This window comes from Plecotus auritus, assembly GCF_963455305.1.
Source record: "Plecotus auritus genome assembly, chromosome: 5".
NCBI classification, from domain to species: Eukaryota; Metazoa; Chordata; class Mammalia; order Chiroptera; family Vespertilionidae; genus Plecotus; species Plecotus auritus.
This window is the reverse complement of record NC_137776.1, coordinates 83755129-83775749: the sequence shown is the minus strand read 5'-3', so window position 1 is coordinate 83775749 and position 20621 is coordinate 83755129. Positions and strand designations below refer to the sequence as shown.

The window sequence follows — 20621 nt, the reverse complement described above, 5'->3', positions numbered from 1 at the left end:
CTTCTACTAGACTAGGCTAGTCACTTGTTTCTTATTAACATGGAATTCTTGACATTTATTAGGGTGGTTTAAAAAAAACATCTCATTGTATTATTTAACTTATTTTATAAATTTTGAATTTCAATATAGAGCAGGTTTAATTAACAATATCTTGCCTTAGAATCAACTAATAAAATTTTTATTAACATGATTGTTCTTAAATGACAGAAATGCAAACATTCAGATCCACACATTTCCTGATTGTTCTTTGTCAAAGACATTAGCTGATACTTGGTTAGAAGAAGAACATATTTAGATTTGCTTTGCTGCTATGATTGGAAATATTCTATGGTTACAAAATATTGTGAGGACATGTGGCAACACTAATATAATAAGGACATTGGGATTATCAGAGTGCTAAAAAGTATCTTCTCAGTCCTTCTTGTGGAATAAAGATAAATAACCACTGGACATGTGGAGTCTCATTCAGCCTTGAAATGGGTGAACTTTTTTAAAGGTCTGTGACAATCTTACTGATTGGTTAACCCAGGAGCCATTCTCAATGCCATTCGTCCTACAACCTCATGCCACAGAGTGTAGAAAGCAACATTCTTTCCCACCATCCTTTGCAGCTGGGATTGGCCTTATGATGGGTTCTCACCAGTGACATGTAAGGTGGTGTCGTGGGAGTGGTTTCTGGAGGAGTTTTTACTCTTCCTTATACTCTGTGCCTTGAATGTGGATAGGGTGGTAGAAATCAACCTACAATCAGAGGCAACACACATGAGAACTGAAAGCCAGGGCTTTGATAACATTGTTAAGCGGCTGTACCTCCTTTGTTGCCTTCCTCCACACTTTTAATTAAATAAGATGATTAAATGACTTTATTACTGTAATAATGGCTAGTTTTGTTGTTGTTATTTGCAGTCATAGCAGTTTATTCACATAGTTCTCCACCAGCTTAAGGTACATCTACACTTAGGTGAAGACCAAGCCAGCTATCAGAAATGTGATGAAATTTATGTCCATGAGAGGAATCTAAAGCAGCACGTGCCAAAGTACTTTAGGCGGGATGGAGGTGTTCACGTGGACTATACAGAACGTGTGACCACTGAACACTTGAAATGTGGCTGGTGCAATTCAAGAAGTAAAGCTTTAATTTTATGTAGTTTTAATTAATTTAAATTGAAATGAAAATAGTTACATGTAGTTACCAGATATAGGGCTGAATAGCATAGATCAAAAGAATGGCTAGACTAGTAAAAAAACAAACAAACAAAAAAACTACTGAGATTATGCAGTTCTCTGGGAGAAAATTCAGCCTTTAAGTTTATGTATGTTGTTTTACAGGCCCAAGAACACCTCGTTATGGAGAAATGATGACTCATGGGGGCTTTACATAGCGTAGTGTTTGAAGGCTGTTAAACAATATTTAACTTGCTTATTAGCTAACTATGCAGAACTGATACCAATTTAAGCATTTTACATTGACAACTACAATAAAGGCTGTCTTTCTGGAATAATAATCTTATTGAGACTACGCTCATTCAGCTGTTTGTCAAGTCTTTTGTATTCCCAATTACAAATGAAAAGAATAATAATGGTGTGCCCATCTCATTAAGCTGTGGGAGCATAATAACTCCCTGAGATCAACTGTAAATTACAGTTTGCGAAGACTGCTGGGTAGACTAGAAAATCAGCCGAAAAGTGAAGAAATGTGGTGCTAACAGCAGTGAGATACTGAGAATTGGCAGCTGAAGGTCCTCCCTTGAAAAGGCAAGAGTGGCAGATACTGATCATATCAGAACCCAGAAATCCATGGGGCTCTCATGCCCTAGGACATGGGATTCAAGACTGTCTGCCACACCCCAAAGTGATTTGCAGAAATGATGCCATCATGCCCTGGTGTCTTACATACAGTAAATAATCAGCATGCTTGCATTCATAGCCCTTTAGAACCCGAGGAAGAACTAATTCTGCAAGTGTGCCTGGTGGCCCAGAGCTGTTAAAGTTATCACCACACCTATCTCCTGGCAAGGATCTGTCATAGACAGCTTCTCCATCACAGTTACTTCTGCCTGCTGAAAACAGGTCAGCAAAGTCCCTGTGGCTGCGAACCTGAGCTCCTTCAAGCTAGGGTTATGCATACTTTTAAGAAATAGCTGACAAGCCAAAATTACTTTGGAGACAGGACAATCTACAAACAGGGTTCTAGCAGAAATAATAAAGAAAATGAGTTGAAAACTTTGGCAAGTCATATGTACTTAATCTCTTTGATTATCTGTGTAACAATTATCCAATTTAAAAAGCATTCAACTCAAGAAAGCCAACACCCCACCCACATTTCTAACAAAGAGTAGTTGCACAAACTAGAGAAACTGGATAGATTCCAAGTTGATATTTTTCCTCAGAGAACTATTATTTATACTCAGTATTATTCCATGTTGTATTGACAAGTACTTCTCATCCGTTTGCTTTGCAATTCCTTTGCAAACACCTATGTTTCTTCATAGGTTCTGCTTTGATCCACTTATTTTATGGTAGCTCCCAATGTCTAAGAAGATGAAGGTTCCCACGTGTGAGAGGTTAAGACCCAGTCTTGATTGTGAAGGCATAGACATGGTCTGTGGGAACACATCTTCTGAAAAAAGATCTCATGGAGAAAATATCTCAGCTAAAGATGTATCAAGACATAAATTCTTACCTATGATGTGGCTCTGAAATGCAGAATCTACAACTGTATCTTCTTCGTCCTCTTGCAGGTTTTCAGTTGTCTCTTTTACCTGCAGCAACAAAAAATTACTCTAAGTTCTATTTATTATGTTAAGTAGATCCTCTGCCATCCCATCCTCAGAATAAAGCCAGAATCTTTAACATGTGAGTATGTTATAGATACACTGAGTGGCCAGATTATTATCATCACACATAATAAGGCCCAGTGCATGAATTCGTGCATGGGTGGGGTCCGGCCAGCCTGGCCAGGGGGAGGGGACATTGGTGGTTGGCCGGCCTGCCTGCTGGTCGAACTCCTGGTCGAGGGGAAAATTTGCATATTAGCCTTTTATTATATAGGATATACACTGAGTGGCCAGATTATTATGTGTTCAGAGATCATAATAATCTGGCCACTCAGTGTGTGTGTGTGTGTGTGTGTGTGTGTGTGTGTGTATATATATATATATATATATATATATATATATATATATATATATATATATACTAGAGGCCCAATGCACGAAATTCGTGCAAGAGTAGGCCTTCCTTCCCCTGGCTGCCAGCACCTGCTTCCCTCTGGCACCCAGAACCCAGGTTTCCCTCTGGCACTTGGGACCCGGGCTTCTGTTACAGCCCCGGCTTTGTCTGGTAGGTCATCTGGAAGGATGTCCTGAAGGACATCTGGTCTAATTAGCATATTACGCTTTTATTATTATAGGTATTATATATATTCTTTCCCTTCCACTTTTCCCCATTCTATCACTTGGCTTTATTACTAGTACAAGTTTTAATTATAAGAGCATATTTTTCAAAATATAACAACAGCTCTGAAAATGAGGATTTATAGGGCACCTAATTCTACATAAGACTTTGGAGATACCAGCTTTGGTTTTTAATACTTAATAAAGTCAGTAACACAGAGCTGTAAGGAAAAATTAAAGTCTAAGGAAATATAATATTCCTCCAGACTCAGTGACTTCCACTACAAATTTTAATGAGTAAAGAAATATACTTAGATAACCTGACCCTTTCCAAGACTATAACTCTCTAAGAAAATGATATATTTTTTTGTTCTTTCCACAATGAAAGATGAAGTGACTATGACATGTGGTCAGTGAACTGGAGCAGCGAGGCATTTATCCAGAGTTTCCAGGTCAAAAACATTTCCCTTATATTTGTGCTGGAATATCCAGATGCTGAATGGCATGGGATCAGATGGAACTCTAGAGAGCGTCTACTAACACTACAGTCTTTTACAAATGAGGATTCTGAGATCCAGCAAGTTTCCTTAAACATGTTTTAAGTGGCAACACTGGAACTAAAACCCAGGCCACTACTTCCCAATCTAGCAGCACCAGTAATAATATCATCTACAACACCAACGATGATACAAACAGCGAACTACTGAACACTCTGTAGCAGGTGCTCTTCACACCCATGGTCTCACAGGCCTCACAGCAACAGGAGGAGGCAGTGCTACTGTTAGTTCCATTTTAGAGATAAGGACCCTGGAGAAACACACCGAATGAGTGACTGCACAAGTGATGGGACTGAGATTCAAACACAGCAACTCTGGCTTGAGATCTGTGTTTATTTGGGGGTACTGTTTTATTCTCAAATTTCTGAGTATAGACTTGGCCTCAGTGTCAAGACAGCTTATGGTCTTTGGCAGAATGACCCAAAATAGCTTTTTAAAAATACACCCCAGCCAGTCACCTGGGAAGTCAGTAATAACAACATGAACTGTGCAATGAGTGCAATGGGGGTTGAGCTCAGGCAAATGTAAGAGGGTGCCAGTAGATTTGCTCAGGGCCTCGAGTTGAATGCCAAGAAGCCCTTAATGTTATATTCATGACATAGAAAGTCATATGGTTGCATCCTGACCTTGATCTGAGTTTAGCTTTCTACTTTTTTACCTCCTATTTTTCATATTTAATGCAGTAAGAACAATTACTTACATTTTATGACCACAGTTTTAATGTTAGAATGTAATTGGTGCTTAATCTGTGCATGCTGGCAGCCAGAAAATGGCAAACTCAAAAGAGGGTGTGGTTGGCCACCTGAACCACACAAGCAGAGCTGTTACGGTGGAATATCCAGAGGCCAGGTTTCCTCACTTTCTTTCCCATCCTGTCTGCTCTGCAGGGACTTCCCTGTGTGTTAGCATCTCCAGAGGGAGAATGTGGGGATAACTGGCTTCCTTCACAGCTGTTTCTAGCAGAGCACATTTAGGGATGGCACAGAGGAAAAGTGCTCTGAGCATTACTGAGGCCAACAGGTTACTTATTTGCCTTCTGAGGTTCACCAAGCTTGTGATCCTTTAGTGACATGGCCACCAAAAGACCCACTGAAGGAATCCCCAAACACCATAATTAACAATCCAACAAGAACCATCTATCTTTATTTATAGAAACAGCAAGGAAATCAGTATTTTCAGCACATACCAGTTCTTATGGCAATATGCTCCATATTTTCCTCCACCTGGTATGTCATGTTCCTTTAGGTGTTTCTAAAGTGACCCATTTTAAACTTAAAGGGGTGCCCTGCTAACTTACCTGATGTAGTATAGGTGAATCATCTCCATCAGCATATAAAATTCTAAACCAAAGAATCTAATAATTAGAACAAGATCCTCATTTTATAGATTAAAAAAAGGCTCAGAGAGGGCTAGTGATCTGTTCCAGGGCACATAGGATTTCAGTTTTAGCGTGAGCACTCCTTATCCCTGTTCATTGCTGTAACTCAATTTTTCAGCATGCACCATATGGTATCGTCATCCTTTCCAGACCTCTCCAAGAGTTACTATGTTTTTCTTAGTGTCTGGCAGTTAGATATGTAGGCAGCATTCCAGGTACACATAAACCACACTTATTTAAGAGTAGCAAAAATTTCTACAAGTGCGTGGTGTGTGTGTGTGTGTGTGTGTGTGTGTGTGTGTGTGTGTGTGTGTGTGTGTGTGACTGCCCTGCTTTCCTTCCCTACTGACCTTTCTGTGGGACTTACCCATCAACTCTCTCCAAGTACCATATTTAAGAAAGAAAACAAAAGCCACCTGTCAGCTCCTTGTCAGAACCTTCCAGGGCTTTATGTGCTTAACAGCTAATGCTAAATGTGGTCTGTGGGGATTTATCAGAGAAAATGGGCTTGCAGACAAGGCCCCTAGTTCTTTCAGCTCTCCTGGACTAATGACCCATGAGGAGCAGATGACCCCTGAGAAAGAATTTTGAGTTTGAATCTGATAGATGGAGAATCAACAAAGGAATGTAAAATGGGGGTGTGTCTTATAATGGCATACCTGTCAACTTTATCCATAACACAGATTTCAATGCAAAGTGGTGAGTTACTAGAAAATTCCATTTGCCTATGGCAATGAGGGGTATAATTTGTGTTGGCAGCAGACTCCCCTTGTTAATTACATTTTTTTTCATAGCCAGAAATTAACATTAACTTTCATTCATGGTCACACAGTGCTGGAAGTTGATGAGAGGTTGTGGGCAGCTTCCTGGGGGTAAGGGACTGCCCACTCCAGATTCAAAATTTTCCAGAGATAGACACAAGAGGAACAACTCCACATGGCAAGGCATTTCAAAGATGGGAGTGCTCACAAAACCAAGATGTTTGGCTCAGAAAAGAATGGTAGTTAGTGATTTAGAATTTTCTCAGCCATTACTCTACCAGGAACAGATTTAAACTGGTAATGTCCCATTTGGTAAGAAGCAGAAGGTGACTCATAGGGAATAACTATGGGATATTTTTGCTTTAGTTTGTTGTCAGTACTTGGGTGTCTTCTAATAGTGCATTTCCAACTCTTTGGGGCTCAGTTGTAGTTAAGAACTGTACCAAATACCAGACTATAGCAGGTAACCATTAAATATCAGGGTGCCCATTATAATGTGTTAATCCCCATCATTAGAAAAGGCAAGGAGGAATGAACTTACAAAAGACATGGGGAAAAGGGAGAAAATAATTCACCGACAAATATACAAACATAATTTCAGAATTAAACCCCCAAATTGGGGATGGACTTCTTTTGGAATTCTGCATATATTTCTTCTCTGAATCATCCTAACACTAATTGTTTCCTAAGAAAATGACATTTGGATGTTAAAGCTCTTTGTAAAGGAAAACAACACAATGAATCTCAGTGAGAGAGGAAGTGATCTTTGGAGGCGGAACTCCTGGAAGGCATTGTCTTTAGAAAAGTTAGTCATTTAGACAACTTTGCAGGAGGAGGGCAAATACACATGCTTCTTATTGGCATCAAAACAGCATTTAGAACAGAACTGTTCCATTAAGTATGTTGAAATTATAACATTTTGCAGAATTTTAGATTATAATTTGTATAATTATTGTGCTATTTTATCTCCACTAGACATTTTCATGGGATAATTTTTTTAAATTTATTTTTATTTATTTTTTTTTATTAAGGTATTATATGTGTACATATCTTACCATTGCCCCCCCACCCCACTCCCATACATGCCCTCACCCCCCAATGTTTTGCATCCATTGGTTACTCTTATATTCATGCATATAAGTCCTTCAGTTGATCTCTTATTTCCCCCACCTCTCCCTAACCTTACCGCTGTAATTTAACAGTCTGTTTGATGCTTTACTGCCTCTGTATCTATCTTTTTGTTCATCAGTTTATAATGTTTTTCATTATCCCCAAATGAGTGAGATCATGTGGTATTTTTCTTTCATTGACTGGCTTATTTCACTTAGCATAATGTTCTCTAATTCCATCCAGGTGCCTACAAATGGTAATAATTCCTTCTTTTTATGGCAGCATAGTATTCCATTGTGTAGATGTACCATAGTTTTCTGATCCAGTCATCTGCTGACGGGCACCTAGGCTGTTACCAAATCTTAGCTATTGTAAGTTGTGCTGCTATGAACATAGGGGTGCATATATCCTTTCTGATTGGTATTTCTAGTTTCTTAGGATATATTCCTAGGAGTGGGATTACTGGGTCAAATGGGAGTTCCATTTTCAGTTTTTTGAGGAAACTCCATACTGTTCTCCACAGTGGCTGCACCAGTCTGCATTCCCACCAGCAGTGCACTAGGGTTCCTTTTTCTCCGCATCCTCGCCAACACTTGTCGTTTGTTGATTTGTTGATGATAGCCATTCTGACAGGTGTGAGATGGTATCGCATTGTCATTTTGATTTGCATCTCTCGGATAATTAGTGACTTTGAGCATGTTTTCATGTGTCTCTTGGCCTTCCTTCTGTCTTCTTTCAAAAAGATTCTATTTAGGTCCGTTGCCCATTTTTTTTATTGGATCATTTATCTTCCTTTTATTAAGTTGTATAAGCTGCCTGTAGGTGTTGGAGATTAAACCTTTATCAGTGATAACATTTGCAAATATGTTCTCCCATACAGTGGGCTTTCTTGTTGTTTTGTTGATGGTTTCTTTTGCTGTAAAAAAGCTTTTTATTTTGATGCAGTCCCATTTGTTTATTTTCTCTTTGGCTTCCATTGCCCTAGGGCAGGGGTGGGCAAACTTTTTGACTCGAGGGCCACAATGGGTTCTTAAACTGGACCGGAGGGCCGGAACAAAAGCATGGATGGAATGTTTGTGTGAACTAATATAAATTCAAAGTAAAGGAGCGGAGGGGAGAGCAAGAGAACCCTCCGCTCTTTCGGCTCCGTGGGCCGGATAGAACAGCCGAACGGGCCGGATCTGGCCCATGGGCTGTAGTTTGCCCACGGCTGCTCTAGGGGCAGTATCAGTGAAGAAGTTCTTTCGGCATATGTCTGAGATTTTGCTGCCTGTGGATTCCTCTAGTATTTTTATGGTTTCCCGTCTTATATTTAAGTCCTGTATCCATTTTGAGTTTATTTTTGTGTATGGTGTAAGCTGGTGATCTAGTTTCATTTTTTTGCTTGTATCTGTCCAATTTTCCCAACACCATTTATTGAAGAGACTGTCTTGACTCCATTGTATGTTCATGCCTCCTTTGTCAAATATTAATTGCGCATAGTGGTTTGGGTCGATATCTGGATTCTCTATTCTATTCCATTGATCTATATGTCTGTTCTTGTGCCAGTACCAGGCTGTTTTGAGGACAGTGGCTTTGTAATACAGCTTGAAATCTGGTGTTGAGATCCCTCCTACTTTATTCTTCTTTCTCAGGATTGCTGTGGCTATTCGGGGTCTTTTTTTATTCCAGATGAATTTTTGGAGAGTTCTTTCTAGGTCTGTGAAATATGCCGTTGGTATTTTAATGGGGAGTGCATTGAATCTATAGATTGCTTTGGGTAGTATGGACATTTTAATGATGTTGATTCTACCAATCTCATGGGATAAATTTTGATGTTTTATTAACATGTGCTTTTTTTTTCAGACTATGTGATAGTAGGTGAAGAGAATACTCATAATTTAAATTAAAATACCCATATTCAATTGGCCATCTCTTTCCACTGCATGATGAAGGTACTAGTATACTAGTATGGTCTCATTAATTTTGTTACGATTTTTGCTTTGACCACTGACAGCGAGGAGGCTGGAGCTCCTTTCCTCTGAGACTTCTCGCTTCAGAAAATTACCTAAATCTACTGGAAGGAAGGACCTACAACCTGTAGCAAGCAGTGTGCATTTCCTTCTGACTTATTTACTACTGCCAATGCCATCTTTCCCGGGGATGCCTTTTCCCCTCTTATAATGCATTTGTATAATTTAACTAAAAGTACAAAGTAACATGGTTCTTGTCCAAATTACAGAAAAGTTGGAGCTAAGTCGTCTGTGATGGCATCAATGGGGACATAAGCCATCACAGATGACTTAGCTGAAAGTTTCAAAAAGAGAAAATTCAATTCAGCAAAGCATGAATGGGAGTTTTACATGTTAGACTATATCTAGCGATCTTGAGAATGAACATTCAGGTACTAGTGAAGTAAATGGAGACTGGCTACATCCATGGATTTGTCATATGTATGGAAATATACTATTGACACAGGTTGAGAACCGCCAGCAGGGTTGCCTAAGACCATCGGAAAACACAGATATTTACATTACAATTCATAACAGTAGTAAAATTACAGTTATGAAGTAGCAATGAAAATAATTTTATGGTTGGGGGTCACCACAACATGAGGAACTGTATTAAAGGGTCGAGGCATTAGGAAGGTTGAAAACCACTGATAGAGGCTGATAACACAGAATAAACAGATTTTCACTGCTATTCTTGTACTAGTCCCAAAGGAGACTATGGCAATGTCATTTCTGAAATTACTAATTTTAGCCCAAACCACACTGATGGTTATGGAGATGAAATGAAAAACGTTACATTTTACATTTAAAAAAATGACCAACTATGCAGGTTAATAATATTCCTCTGTATGGGAAAGCTCCCAGCATGACAATTCGTCTTGCAGCTAACTAGAAAAATTAGCATGCCCCTATTGATTATGTATATTGGGGTGGTTAGGGAATCTTTGTACTGCACAGAAAATAATAAGACTGTTTCTCAAAGATATTCTGGAATGACCAAAGGATACTTATTACTACCCCATGAAAGGCTGCAGACGAGAGAGGACAAGCATGGCAAATCACTTGGGCATTAGGAAGCAATGAGAAAGCAAAAATGAAACTGTGAAAGCAAAACAGAGGGTCTTTGTGTTTTTCTAGGGACTTCTGTACAGTGAATATATACCCTCTGCTGTCAGAACCACATTAAATGGGGAGCAGTTAAACTGAGTGTGCCTGATAAGAGGCTCTGCCGGGCTATCACAGTTTTCCATCAGTTGGATTGAATTTCTGGCATATTGCACATTTCCACACGTTCTACTCTTTCTCCTTCCTTACAGTGACACTACAAGGTCAGCCTCAGATATGCTTATAACTTGTGGTTTTATAATGCAGGGGGCATCTACATTGTCAAAGAAGAAATGGTACCAAAGGAAGTCAAGAGTAAAAATGGAGAAAAACAGAAAGAAAAAAAACCAAAACTTTTGCAAAAAGCATAGTCTCCATATGATTCCAGAGTTTGAAAATAAAAGGCCTTGTATCTTTTTAGAGTCAGAGCTACTATGTGCATTTGCCTCAAATTACAGTATGTCAGTGAAATGCTAAGGCACCTAAACATCAATTAGTCATTAAACTAATAATTAATAACTAATAATGCCAATCATAGTTACTTCTAAAACCTCATCTATTTTTTAACTACTCTAGAAAAAATGTATAATTACTTCACATTTCAAGTTTTCCCTATGAAAACGAAAGCATGTATTATACTTTAAAATCTCTTTTATAAGAGGATAAAATATACGATACAATCAGTGATTCCATGAAAAGATTTTTTTGTTTTGTTTAAGTGCTTTAAAACTTATGGAACGTAAGAATGAACATCACAAATCAATTATTCAAGAACAGAAAGAATATAAGGACAGTAAGTGCAGCTTCCCTGGGAAAATGTAAAAATGTTATTTTATTCTTTTCATCCTCACCCAAGGACATGCTTTCATTGATTTTAGAGAGAGGAAGGGGTGGGGGGAGAGAGAAGAAGAGAGAGAGAGAAACATTGATGAGAGATAAACAATATGAGAAACATCAAACATTGATCGGTTGCACCCCCTCCAGGGTTAGAACCTGCAACCCAGGCATATGTCCTGACTGGGAATAGAACCCACAACCTCTAGGTTACAGGACAATGCCCAACCAACTGAGCCATACCCACCAGGGTTTCTTTTATTATTTTTTAAAAGGAAATGTCCCCCTTTGCTCTGGACCTCTCAATTAAAAAAAACTAAGTGCTAGGAAGTCAAGTTCCAGAAAGAATAGCTTAGTCTTAACACCTATTTGGGTAGAGTGAACTGGAACACACCACTTCCAGAAAAATAGAAATGCTTAAATCAAATCGTCAAAATAGTCAATATTCTCTTCAATAGTTTAGCACTTTTATTTTTCACAATGATGTTCATTCCCTTTCTGTGTTGCTGAAATGCTGGAAATAACCATCCCCACAGAGTCCCAGTGCGAGGGTGTAATTTTAAGATAACACCAGCAGCCTCATTTGCCTGCGCTGTGATTACCATCATTCTGAAAAGAGGGCTGACAGGGAGCCATTTCTCTGTTAGAGTTGCCACCAAGCTTTCTCTCTTTTGTTCTCTTCTGCTTTAACTTTCTCTTTACCCCATAATCTCTTGCCCATATATTTTCATCAGCAAAGGGCAGGAAGAACCCCAACCAGCCTGTCATAGAATCTAAAAGCTCAAACCCTGGATGGTGGAGCACTTACCAGGGAGCCCTTCGGCATCTCTGCCTCGGCTTTGGTTTTGAGGGTTTTCTTGTGGTTTCCTTGAGCGCTGCTGGAGCCACTGGTGAGACAGGAGCCCTGGGAGCTGCCCTTTAACACGCTCCTGCAGGAAACATTGCTTGATCCACTTTCTGTCTGTTGAGCTGCTCTCTTATCAACTCTGCAGGTAGAAAGTGATTCCTCTGATAAATGACATTGCTCTTCTTCAATCACTCTACTCTTCCCAGTCCCTAAATGTTTCAAGTAACCGCCATAGATCGCTCTGTCTTTAACCCTCTGAGTAGAGTGCTTCCCCATGACCTTCATCAGATCTTTACCTGATATTCCAGGAGTGTGTCACTTTAGATTTGATAATAGAATTCTTTATTTTTATGACTGCTTGTGAGATTGGGGGATAAGAAACACTGTAAAGTGATTGCTAACTACATTTCTGGCTTAAGATTGGCAGGAAATGTAATTTCCTCTGGAAGTTTCTAAGTATCCGTTTGCTCTGTACAATCAATGAGATTGGCATACTCTGAATCGTGCATTTAATTTGCTTCCATTTCATGCCATGTGGGTACATTCATGCTTCCTAGTGTGGGCTGAATTTCTTTCAACCTTGATAAAACTTACCATTCTTTAATTTCAAAGACCATTGGTTTGGTTAACAAAGTAACATGGACTAAATTATCACTTTATTGCTAACTTTTATTTCATTGTTTAAATTCTGGCTAATGTATAAAAGACTGCTATTATGTGCTTCTGCTTTATGAAAGGCATGCTTGGCTGGCATTTAATGTTCATTAAGCAAACAACTCTCCCTGTGTTGGGGGGGAGGGGCCCTCTACATCCCCACCCACTTGGCCCACGCATTACCTGCTCAAAAGCTCGGTCATAAAGGTATCTTTTGTTGGACATGCAACAGGACTGGGTCTATTTCTGGGTTCAAACTTCACTTGCTCACAAATGTCTTGTGCTGCTTTCCAACTACTTTTGCTGTGGAAGCCAGCGTCTGGAGGACCCGCCAGCTCCGTGTCCCTGCGAAGCTCACTATCTACCTCACTCTGCAACTCAGGCTTCTTTTTCTCCTTTTTCCGCTCTGCTTTTAGCTGCTTGTGTCCAAAGCCCAAGCCTTTGGCGTCTTTCTTCTCCACTTTGGGTTTGGAGACCTCCATTTTCCTGCTGCTGAGAGCGGGGAGTCGGCTCCTCCGAAAACCGAACCAGCTGGCAAAGGAAGGCCCCGGCCTCGGCTTCGCTTCCACAGACGTGGCCTTTGTCTGCACTTGGCCCTTCTCCACGTTTTCCTGAATGCACAACATGACCTTTTCTTCGATGGAGGGTGAGAGGGGGGCTTCTGGGCTCGCAGCAGCAGTCCTGGTTATAGAAGGATCTGGATACCTTCCAGAAGCTTCTAGCTTGGCGGTCCTGCTGGTTTCAAAACCGCTCGGGCACTCTGTGCTCCCTGGGCTCTGTGGGGCCCGTGGGCAGCCTGCTGTGGCGGATGGGCCCCCGCAGGGGTCACTGCCTGCTCCCTCAGGCGCAGCCACGCCCGGGCAGCCTCCCTGGGTGCAGGCCGGCGGGTCTTCCTGGCCAGGCGTGGCGAGGAGCCCCTCGGATGGTGGAGGGATCCGCAACGGCAACTTGCTGGGGCTTCTCTGCTGGCTGCAGGCGCTGCCCGTGCTGCCCAGGGAGCCCTGCCTGGAGGGTGCCTGTGGGAGCCTCCCAGCGCCGGGGAGACCCTCGGGCGTGGGAGCGGCCGGGGCCTTGCTGGGGGAGCCCTCGGAGGAGCTCTGCCGGGTGAGGGAGCTGCCTCTCTCCGCCGTGTTGGTGATGATCTGAGTTCGGACCCTGGCTGGCCCTTCCATGGGCGGCGTGGGCGGCTTGTCCCCCGCGTGGGCGCTGAAGCTCTGGCTGCGGGCCTTCGCCCCGTTCATGCCCAGGGCTGGCTTCAGGTGGGGCTTGTTGGAGGAAAGAGATCTCTTCACGGACCTGCTTTCCACCCCGTCGTTTCCAGAGGCCCCAGGGGCGCGATTTTCCAGTGTCTCTGGCGTCTCCACTTCCAGGGGCAGCCCCGCAGCCAGGCGGTCCAGTGCTCGGAAACCCAGCGGGGGGCCGTGTCCCGCGGCCTCAAGGCCTATGGGACTCCCGGAGTGTGCCGGCCTCAACTTGCTCGCAGCCACAGAGCTTTTGGAGGCCTCGTTGAGACTGTCTTTCTCCTGCTTCCCGGGCACCGTGGAGCTCTTCCTGAGCGGCTGTGGGGACTTCATGAGGGCTCGGAGCCCGGCTGGGAGGCGCGGCTTCACCCCCTTCTCGGGAGGGTTTGCACCCCCGTGGGGGGCGCTATGGCTTCTGGAGGAGGCGGAGGCACTGTTGCCCTGAGATGGTGGTGACTCGTTCACCCCCAGGAAGGAAGGCTTGGGCGATGCGGAGATGCTGTCATCCGCTGGTCCTTTTCTTCCTGGAGACAGACTGTCGGAGGCTATTTCCAGTGGCTCATGGGCTACAGGACAGCTCTTGGGGATCCGTAACCCCGTGTCTGTATGTGGGGCCCCAAGTGTTTGATGAGGTGGGGTTTTGGGGACCCCTCTCTTTGGAGAGCCTTTAGGGGGCCCGCGGGTCATCATGACTAATGAGCCGCAGGGGGTGTATGCGGGGCATCTGGTTTGCATCCCCATTTCTGGGGGCGTCAGGGGGTGAGAAAGGAGGGGCTTCTGGAAGGCCACGGAAGGTTTCCTCCCCAGCACTTCTGTCTGACTCGAGGAAATAACAGGCGCAGAGGATCCTTTCAGGAGGGGGTGTCTGAAGGCAGCCCGTGCTGCTTCGTGGGGGCCCCTGGCTTCGGGCCAGGCAGCCGGGGCTGGCGGCACATAGTCATACCTGGGCCTGATGAGCAGGGAGACCGACCTGCCGGGAGGGGGTGGGGGAGGAGGGGATGTCGGCCCTGGGCAGTGCTTGTCCCTCGGGAGGGGCTCTCCCTGGCCCCCGGGCCTACTGAGGGGCGCTGACAGCTGGCTCATGGGGCCCTGGGCCCCTTCCCTCCTGCGGGACGTTTGGGAGCCGTGCTTTGCCAAGTGCGAGTCGGGCTGCAGGTCACAGGGGGGCGCGGGGCCCTCGGCCCTCTTGCCACGGGGCAGCTTCCCCTGAGCCAGGGCTGGCGACTTCTCGGGGGTCACGGGGCCCGAGGAGGGGACCCTCCTGCAGGCCTCGGGCTCCGTGAGTTTGGGTTTCTGAGGTGAGGGCTTGCCCCTGGCTGGGATTTTGGTCAGACTTGGCTTCTGGTAGATGCCCATGGCCACTGGGGACCTGCAGTTCCTCTGGCACGCGCTCCGCGTGGGTCTGGCCGGTTTCTGTCTCTGAGTGTTTGGCGGTGCCGTGCTGGGGCTGAGGGGCTCGGTGGCGGCTGCCTCGGGGACCGGGACAGTCCCCACACTGCCCCCCGGGATGCTGCCAGCGGCCTCCCCCGCGGGCCTCTCTGCGAAGGCGAAGGCGCGGTCCCGCGCAGCTCCCAGCTGGAGGCCAGCGGTTCCCTGAGCTGAGCGGTCTGTGTGCCCCGCCGTGGGGAGCGGGGCCTGGGCCATGGAGATTTCATTCCTGGTGACGGTGACAACCCCCGTCTGCTGAGAGCTGAACTCGATCGGTTCGCCGTCCTCTGCATCAAATATGACAGTCACACATTCCTCCGAAGAGGTCCTCCTGACCACCCGCTGCTGCCGCAGGAAGCCCAGGGTCCTCGTCCTCTCCTGGTGGGTGGGCGCCCGTTCCTCTTCCCCGGGAGGCCGGAGCGGAGGTCTCCCAAGCCCCACGAGGCTGTCCAGGTTCTCCGAGGACTTGTCGGTGTCAGTGGCCAATGACAGGTCCGAGGGGCTTTTCTCGTCGCTGCTCTCGATGTGCAGCTCGTGGAGGGTGTCGTTGTCATCAGTGTCTGAAAGCTGGAGGCTGACAGCTACGCGGCCCCGGCTGCAGGGACCCCTCTCTCTCTGTCCCTCAGGCACCTGCATACGTTGGCATAGCTTCCTCTCCGAGGGACAGCTGCTGGCACAGCTGCTTAACTTTTCAGGTCTCTCTCTGGGGTAAACTGAGGGGCCTTCTGAAAGGTGTGTTTCGTTCAGCTCCCAGCTGAACAGACTGTCGGAAATGCTGTGGGTCAACTTACAGCCGTGCAGCCTGCAGGCCTGGCTGGGAAAGGCCTGGGTCCATGCGAAGGAAGAAGAGTCCTCATCGGCGTCATCGTGGGAATCTGTGTCATAAACAAATACCTGGTGGGGCTCTTTGCAGGCACCCCCCATGTCTGCTGTTTTGCAGAGGGGATCCTCCTTGGGGCTACTCTTAATTCCTGGAGAATATATTCCTTCATTGGAGTTCATGCAATCTTTATAGCCCCATTTGGTTATCACTGAGGGGGGTTCAAGTAACACTTTTCGCTTCTGTAGCTTTCTTAGTCCTTCCAAAATGTGGCTTTCCTTGATACGTGTTGGAGGTAGTTCATTGGTAGGACTAGCAAAGCCACTTGGGAGCGAGGAGTCAATACTTAGCCTTTTATCCCAGTTTTGTGATGATGGCTAGGAAAGAAAAGCAGAGATCAGAAATGATAGAGTCGTGTGGATCACACTTTAATAGCAGAAGTCTATCACTGAACTTCCTTTGTTCTAGTGGTTGATAAATATTCACAATAAATGCATACATTAATTAATTAATGCAACTTAATTAACTATGAAGCAAATTTCTACTTTGCCAGGTTCTGAGCTAAGCAGTATATAATTTAAAGAAGAAAGAAGAGAATAAGGACCTGCCCTCAAGAAGCATGCACCCATGGGAGAGGACCTGAGCACAAATGGGTGCTCTAGAAATTCAGGGGAGTGAGACCATATGTCTGTTTGGAAAAATCTCAAAAACCACATAAGGAAAGGTGTTGCTTTTTTAAAAAATCTACCTAGCCATTGAAAAATGGCAAGGTTTGCTTTAGTTTAAAAATGGGGAGAGTAATTTCCAGAAGAAATGTGATAGCAAGGATCCAAACTGGGAAGGTAAGTTTAAGGTACATTTAGGGAATAACCAAAGACAGTATGGCCTCAGGGTACATGAGAGGTAGAGGATAAATGGAAAAGTAAGTTAGCCCATGTCTTTATGGTACCTTTCATTCTAACACCGGATGGTTACAATGTCATGTGACTTCATGACTTTGACAGGCAGGAAACACCTGGGAAATACACCCACACAAATAGCAGTGGGCATTTGCTGTTAGAACACATAGTGATGATTCACCTACTAACTGAGAAAAGTCAATTTCTTGTCCTCAGACATTACCCAATACTAGGGTTAGTTTTGTAGAAGTGACCAAGAAATGACAGAAAAAAATATACTGCATTCTACATAGACATTCATAGTATTGCTAACAGGAAATGGAAGGGCAGAGGAGGGAACTAACCTTGGCGAAGCACCTGTTGTGTACCAGCCACTTACATAGCACTTTGACTTAATTTTTAGAACAACACCATGAAGGAAATATTACCATCCTGTTTACTAGGGAGGAACCTGAGGTTCAGCAAGATCAGTCTGTTGGAAATCACACAGCACAGGAAGAGCTGGTGCAAGGGTGTGAACTCTGGTTTCCTGGGTTCTTCCTACGACTGACTTCCAAAGTGGCCATGTGGGGCTTTGAACCCAGGCAGTCTGGCTCTGGGGCCTGCACAACTTCATCTTGATGCCATACTGCCGGAGTCAAGCTCAGTTTCTCTTCTCCCCTCTGTATCAGTCAATGTTATAATAGAGATCATAGGTTATCGCCGCACATCTCTCTAATGGAACTTGCAGTTTAATCACAAACCAGCACACTGGAGACCTGGTGGGATGTGGGCACTGACCTAATGCCTTTTTTTAAGGCTATAAAATTAATGGTGAAGAATTTCGCCATTAATTCTTCTTGACAAAGAGTGCAGTTACCATTGGCGTCTCCACACCAGCTAACCTCCATCCCATAACTCTCAATACGAATCATGTGCTCATAAGCAGAGGTTGAAAATGTGTCAGACACTTACACTGGAATCTCAGCTTTTCAGTAAGCTGTGAACATTTGTTTACATCTAAGAGATTTTCATAAAAATTACTCTTGCTATCAACAATATATATTGTTTATCTGTGTTTTATTTGTTTTCTTTTTTAAAAAAATCCTTATTGTTGAAAGTATTACATATGTCCCCATTTTCCCCCCTACTGATCTCTACCACTCCTCTCCCCCCACCTGCCCCGCCCCAGGCATCCACTACCCTATTGTCTATGGGTTGTACATATATGCATATGAGTTCATTGGTTGATCTCCCTCTCCCACCCTCCCCTCCCCTGTCTTCTCTCTGAGGTTTGACAGTCTGTTCCATGTTTCTTTGTCTCTGGGTCTATTTTTGTTCATCAGTTTATGTTGTTCATTAGATTCCACTTATGAGTGAGATCATGTGATACTTATCCTTCCCTGACTGGCTTATGTGGCTATAATGCTCTCTAGCATATTTTCTTTAAAAAATTCTTCAGGGTCGTAAGTTGCTGTGGATAGATGCTCTTTGGTGATGCTTCGCCTCCACCCTCCTCTTCCCCTGTACCATTAAAAGCTCCTTCGGATATCCAAAGAAATCCTGTCAGTGAGTTTGGGTATTATAGACCGCCCAGTGAGCGGACTGCCACAGCTTGGCTTTCTGAGAATGTCCATGATCTCCACAGTCACATTCACAGTAAAGGAGAGAGGACAGGCTCAAAGTACCCTGCAAGAGCTTGAAAAGGCTGCTTTGTTCAAGCCACAGAAGATGTGCTCAGCCTCTGGCCATCCACCTCCCTCTGCCTCTCCAGAGCCTTCCCATGCTGTGGTTTAATTCATCCCAGGGCCAGTGGCTGCAAACCTCCCGGGGCCCAGGATCTCTGCCCGGTGAGATTGGCCGCATTCCTCCATCAGCTGTGCACAGGAGGTTATGGTACTCAATAACGTGAGAAAAGTTTGGAACAATTTGGAAACTTGAAAAAAAAAAAAAGCATGAATCCCCATGGGAGGGACCACGGGCGCAGCTAGCATTTCCCACCGGCAGCTTCATTCTTTGCAGAGTTGCTCTGGGAGCAGTTGGCTGAAAATGCTGCCGAGACAGGGGTTTGGGTTTAATTCACAGTCCTTTCCTATTTCTTGACTGGACTACAGTTCTACACATTTTTTAAGGGACATTCTTGGTCTTATTGGGGACAAATCCATCCCAATAATTGGAACAACTCCTCCAAGTTTTGGGCTGATTCAACAAGGCCGGTATAGCTGAGTGGTTAAGAGTGAAAGTTCTGGAATCAACAGCCAGTTCTGCTACTTACTGGCTATGAGATCTTGGGCTATTTCCTTAATTGCTCAGCATCTCAGTTTCCTCATCTATAAAATGGGGGAGTGGGGGTGCTATTTAATAAGCTATCCTGAACATTAAATAAGCTAATACTTAGGAAGTGCTAACAAAACTGTGTGGCACATGGTAGTTACTCATTAATGAGGCCAAATCGCTCCATGGAGGGCAGGCTGAGTATTTCATGCAGGCTTTCTTTCTGTTTCTAAACAAAACAGTACTAAAAAGGTATATAAGAGCCATTGGCTATATATTTATTCATATGTCAGTTAATATTGTATTCACATTTAAATTCAATATATATATATATATATATATATATATATATATATATATATAATATAAGTTAATACTAAATGAGTACCTGGCACATAGTAAGAACTGTAGAAGTTCCTTAAGTAATATGAATTTGAGCTGTCATTGCAAGACTGTGTCTAGCTGGCTGGGTCCCTGAGAACTGGGACTTTTCTCTGTGCCATGTGACAGGTGTGCTGGTGCACCATAGCCATTCTGAGCCAGGACCCTGAAATCTCTGGATCACGGCCACCTGAGTGAGCATGAAGTGTCCTAAGAACCTTATTGCTCCATTTTCAGGAAAGAGGTTTCCCTAGAAGATGAAAGTTTGTTCTAATTGAAAGAATTTCAGCCAAAGGTAGAAAGAAAATAAGAAAAAAGGCTCTGAGAGGGAAAAAAAGGAGGAGTGTGAGGGCAAAACAGCAGAGCAAGAAGCTCTGGGAGCCAGTGACCAAGAGAGGGGACATCCCTGACCATCTTCGCAGATGGTTGAGAGCCAGGCCCCGGGCAGTCATTATTCACAACCCCAAACATCTCCTTCGAAAGAACAGTTTTGATAATGCACCAGACTGCTCACTTTGTATTAGAAGTCTGAGTCCAAGGGAATAAGCCCTAAATTCTAGTTTAAAATCCTTCCCTGAGTTATTGTTCAGGGTATGACAAAGTTACCCCCTCACCAATATTTTCTGGAAGTTAATGGAATTTTCTGGTTTCTATGCTTCTAAAATTGTAAACTTAATTTATAAGAATAAAAAAATGACCTTCAAACAGTCTGATTTGGGGTTTCTATTCTCATTTACTCTTGGCTTTTCTTCAGTATTAGGAAACTGCAAAAACAGCTATTTCAAATACTTGGCTCACACCACTGTGCAAAGATATTTGTAAAAAGCATGAAGGAATCTCTGGCTGTGTGAGCCCACTGTGCAGACAGGACTCATTACAGCAGTAGAGTTATTTGCAAGCCTGCTAAAGGGACTCCCAGCATCAAAACAGGGACATGCGACGTTCACTGAGCCCTGGTGCCCGTCATC

At 43.9% G+C, this 20621-nt stretch overlaps 1 protein-coding gene across 2 annotated transcripts in view; it reads right to left on the bottom strand.

Annotated features, from left to right (window-relative positions):
* NCKAP5 (NCK associated protein 5) overlaps positions 1-20621 on the bottom strand; it is a gene marked incomplete at its 3' end in the record, with an annotated part of 888017 nt that overhangs the window by 106590 nt on the left and 760806 nt on the right. For both annotated transcript variants that reach the window (XM_080669006.1, XM_080669007.1), the window contains exons 12-14: positions 12815-16497; positions 11939-12116; positions 2684-2762 (exon numbers count right to left, since the gene is read on the bottom strand). In XM_080669006.1, the coding sequence (XP_080525132.1) occupies positions 2684-2762; positions 11939-12116; positions 12815-16497 (3940 nt within the window). The remainder of the gene's footprint in view (positions 1-2683; positions 2763-11938; positions 12117-12814; positions 16498-20621) is intronic.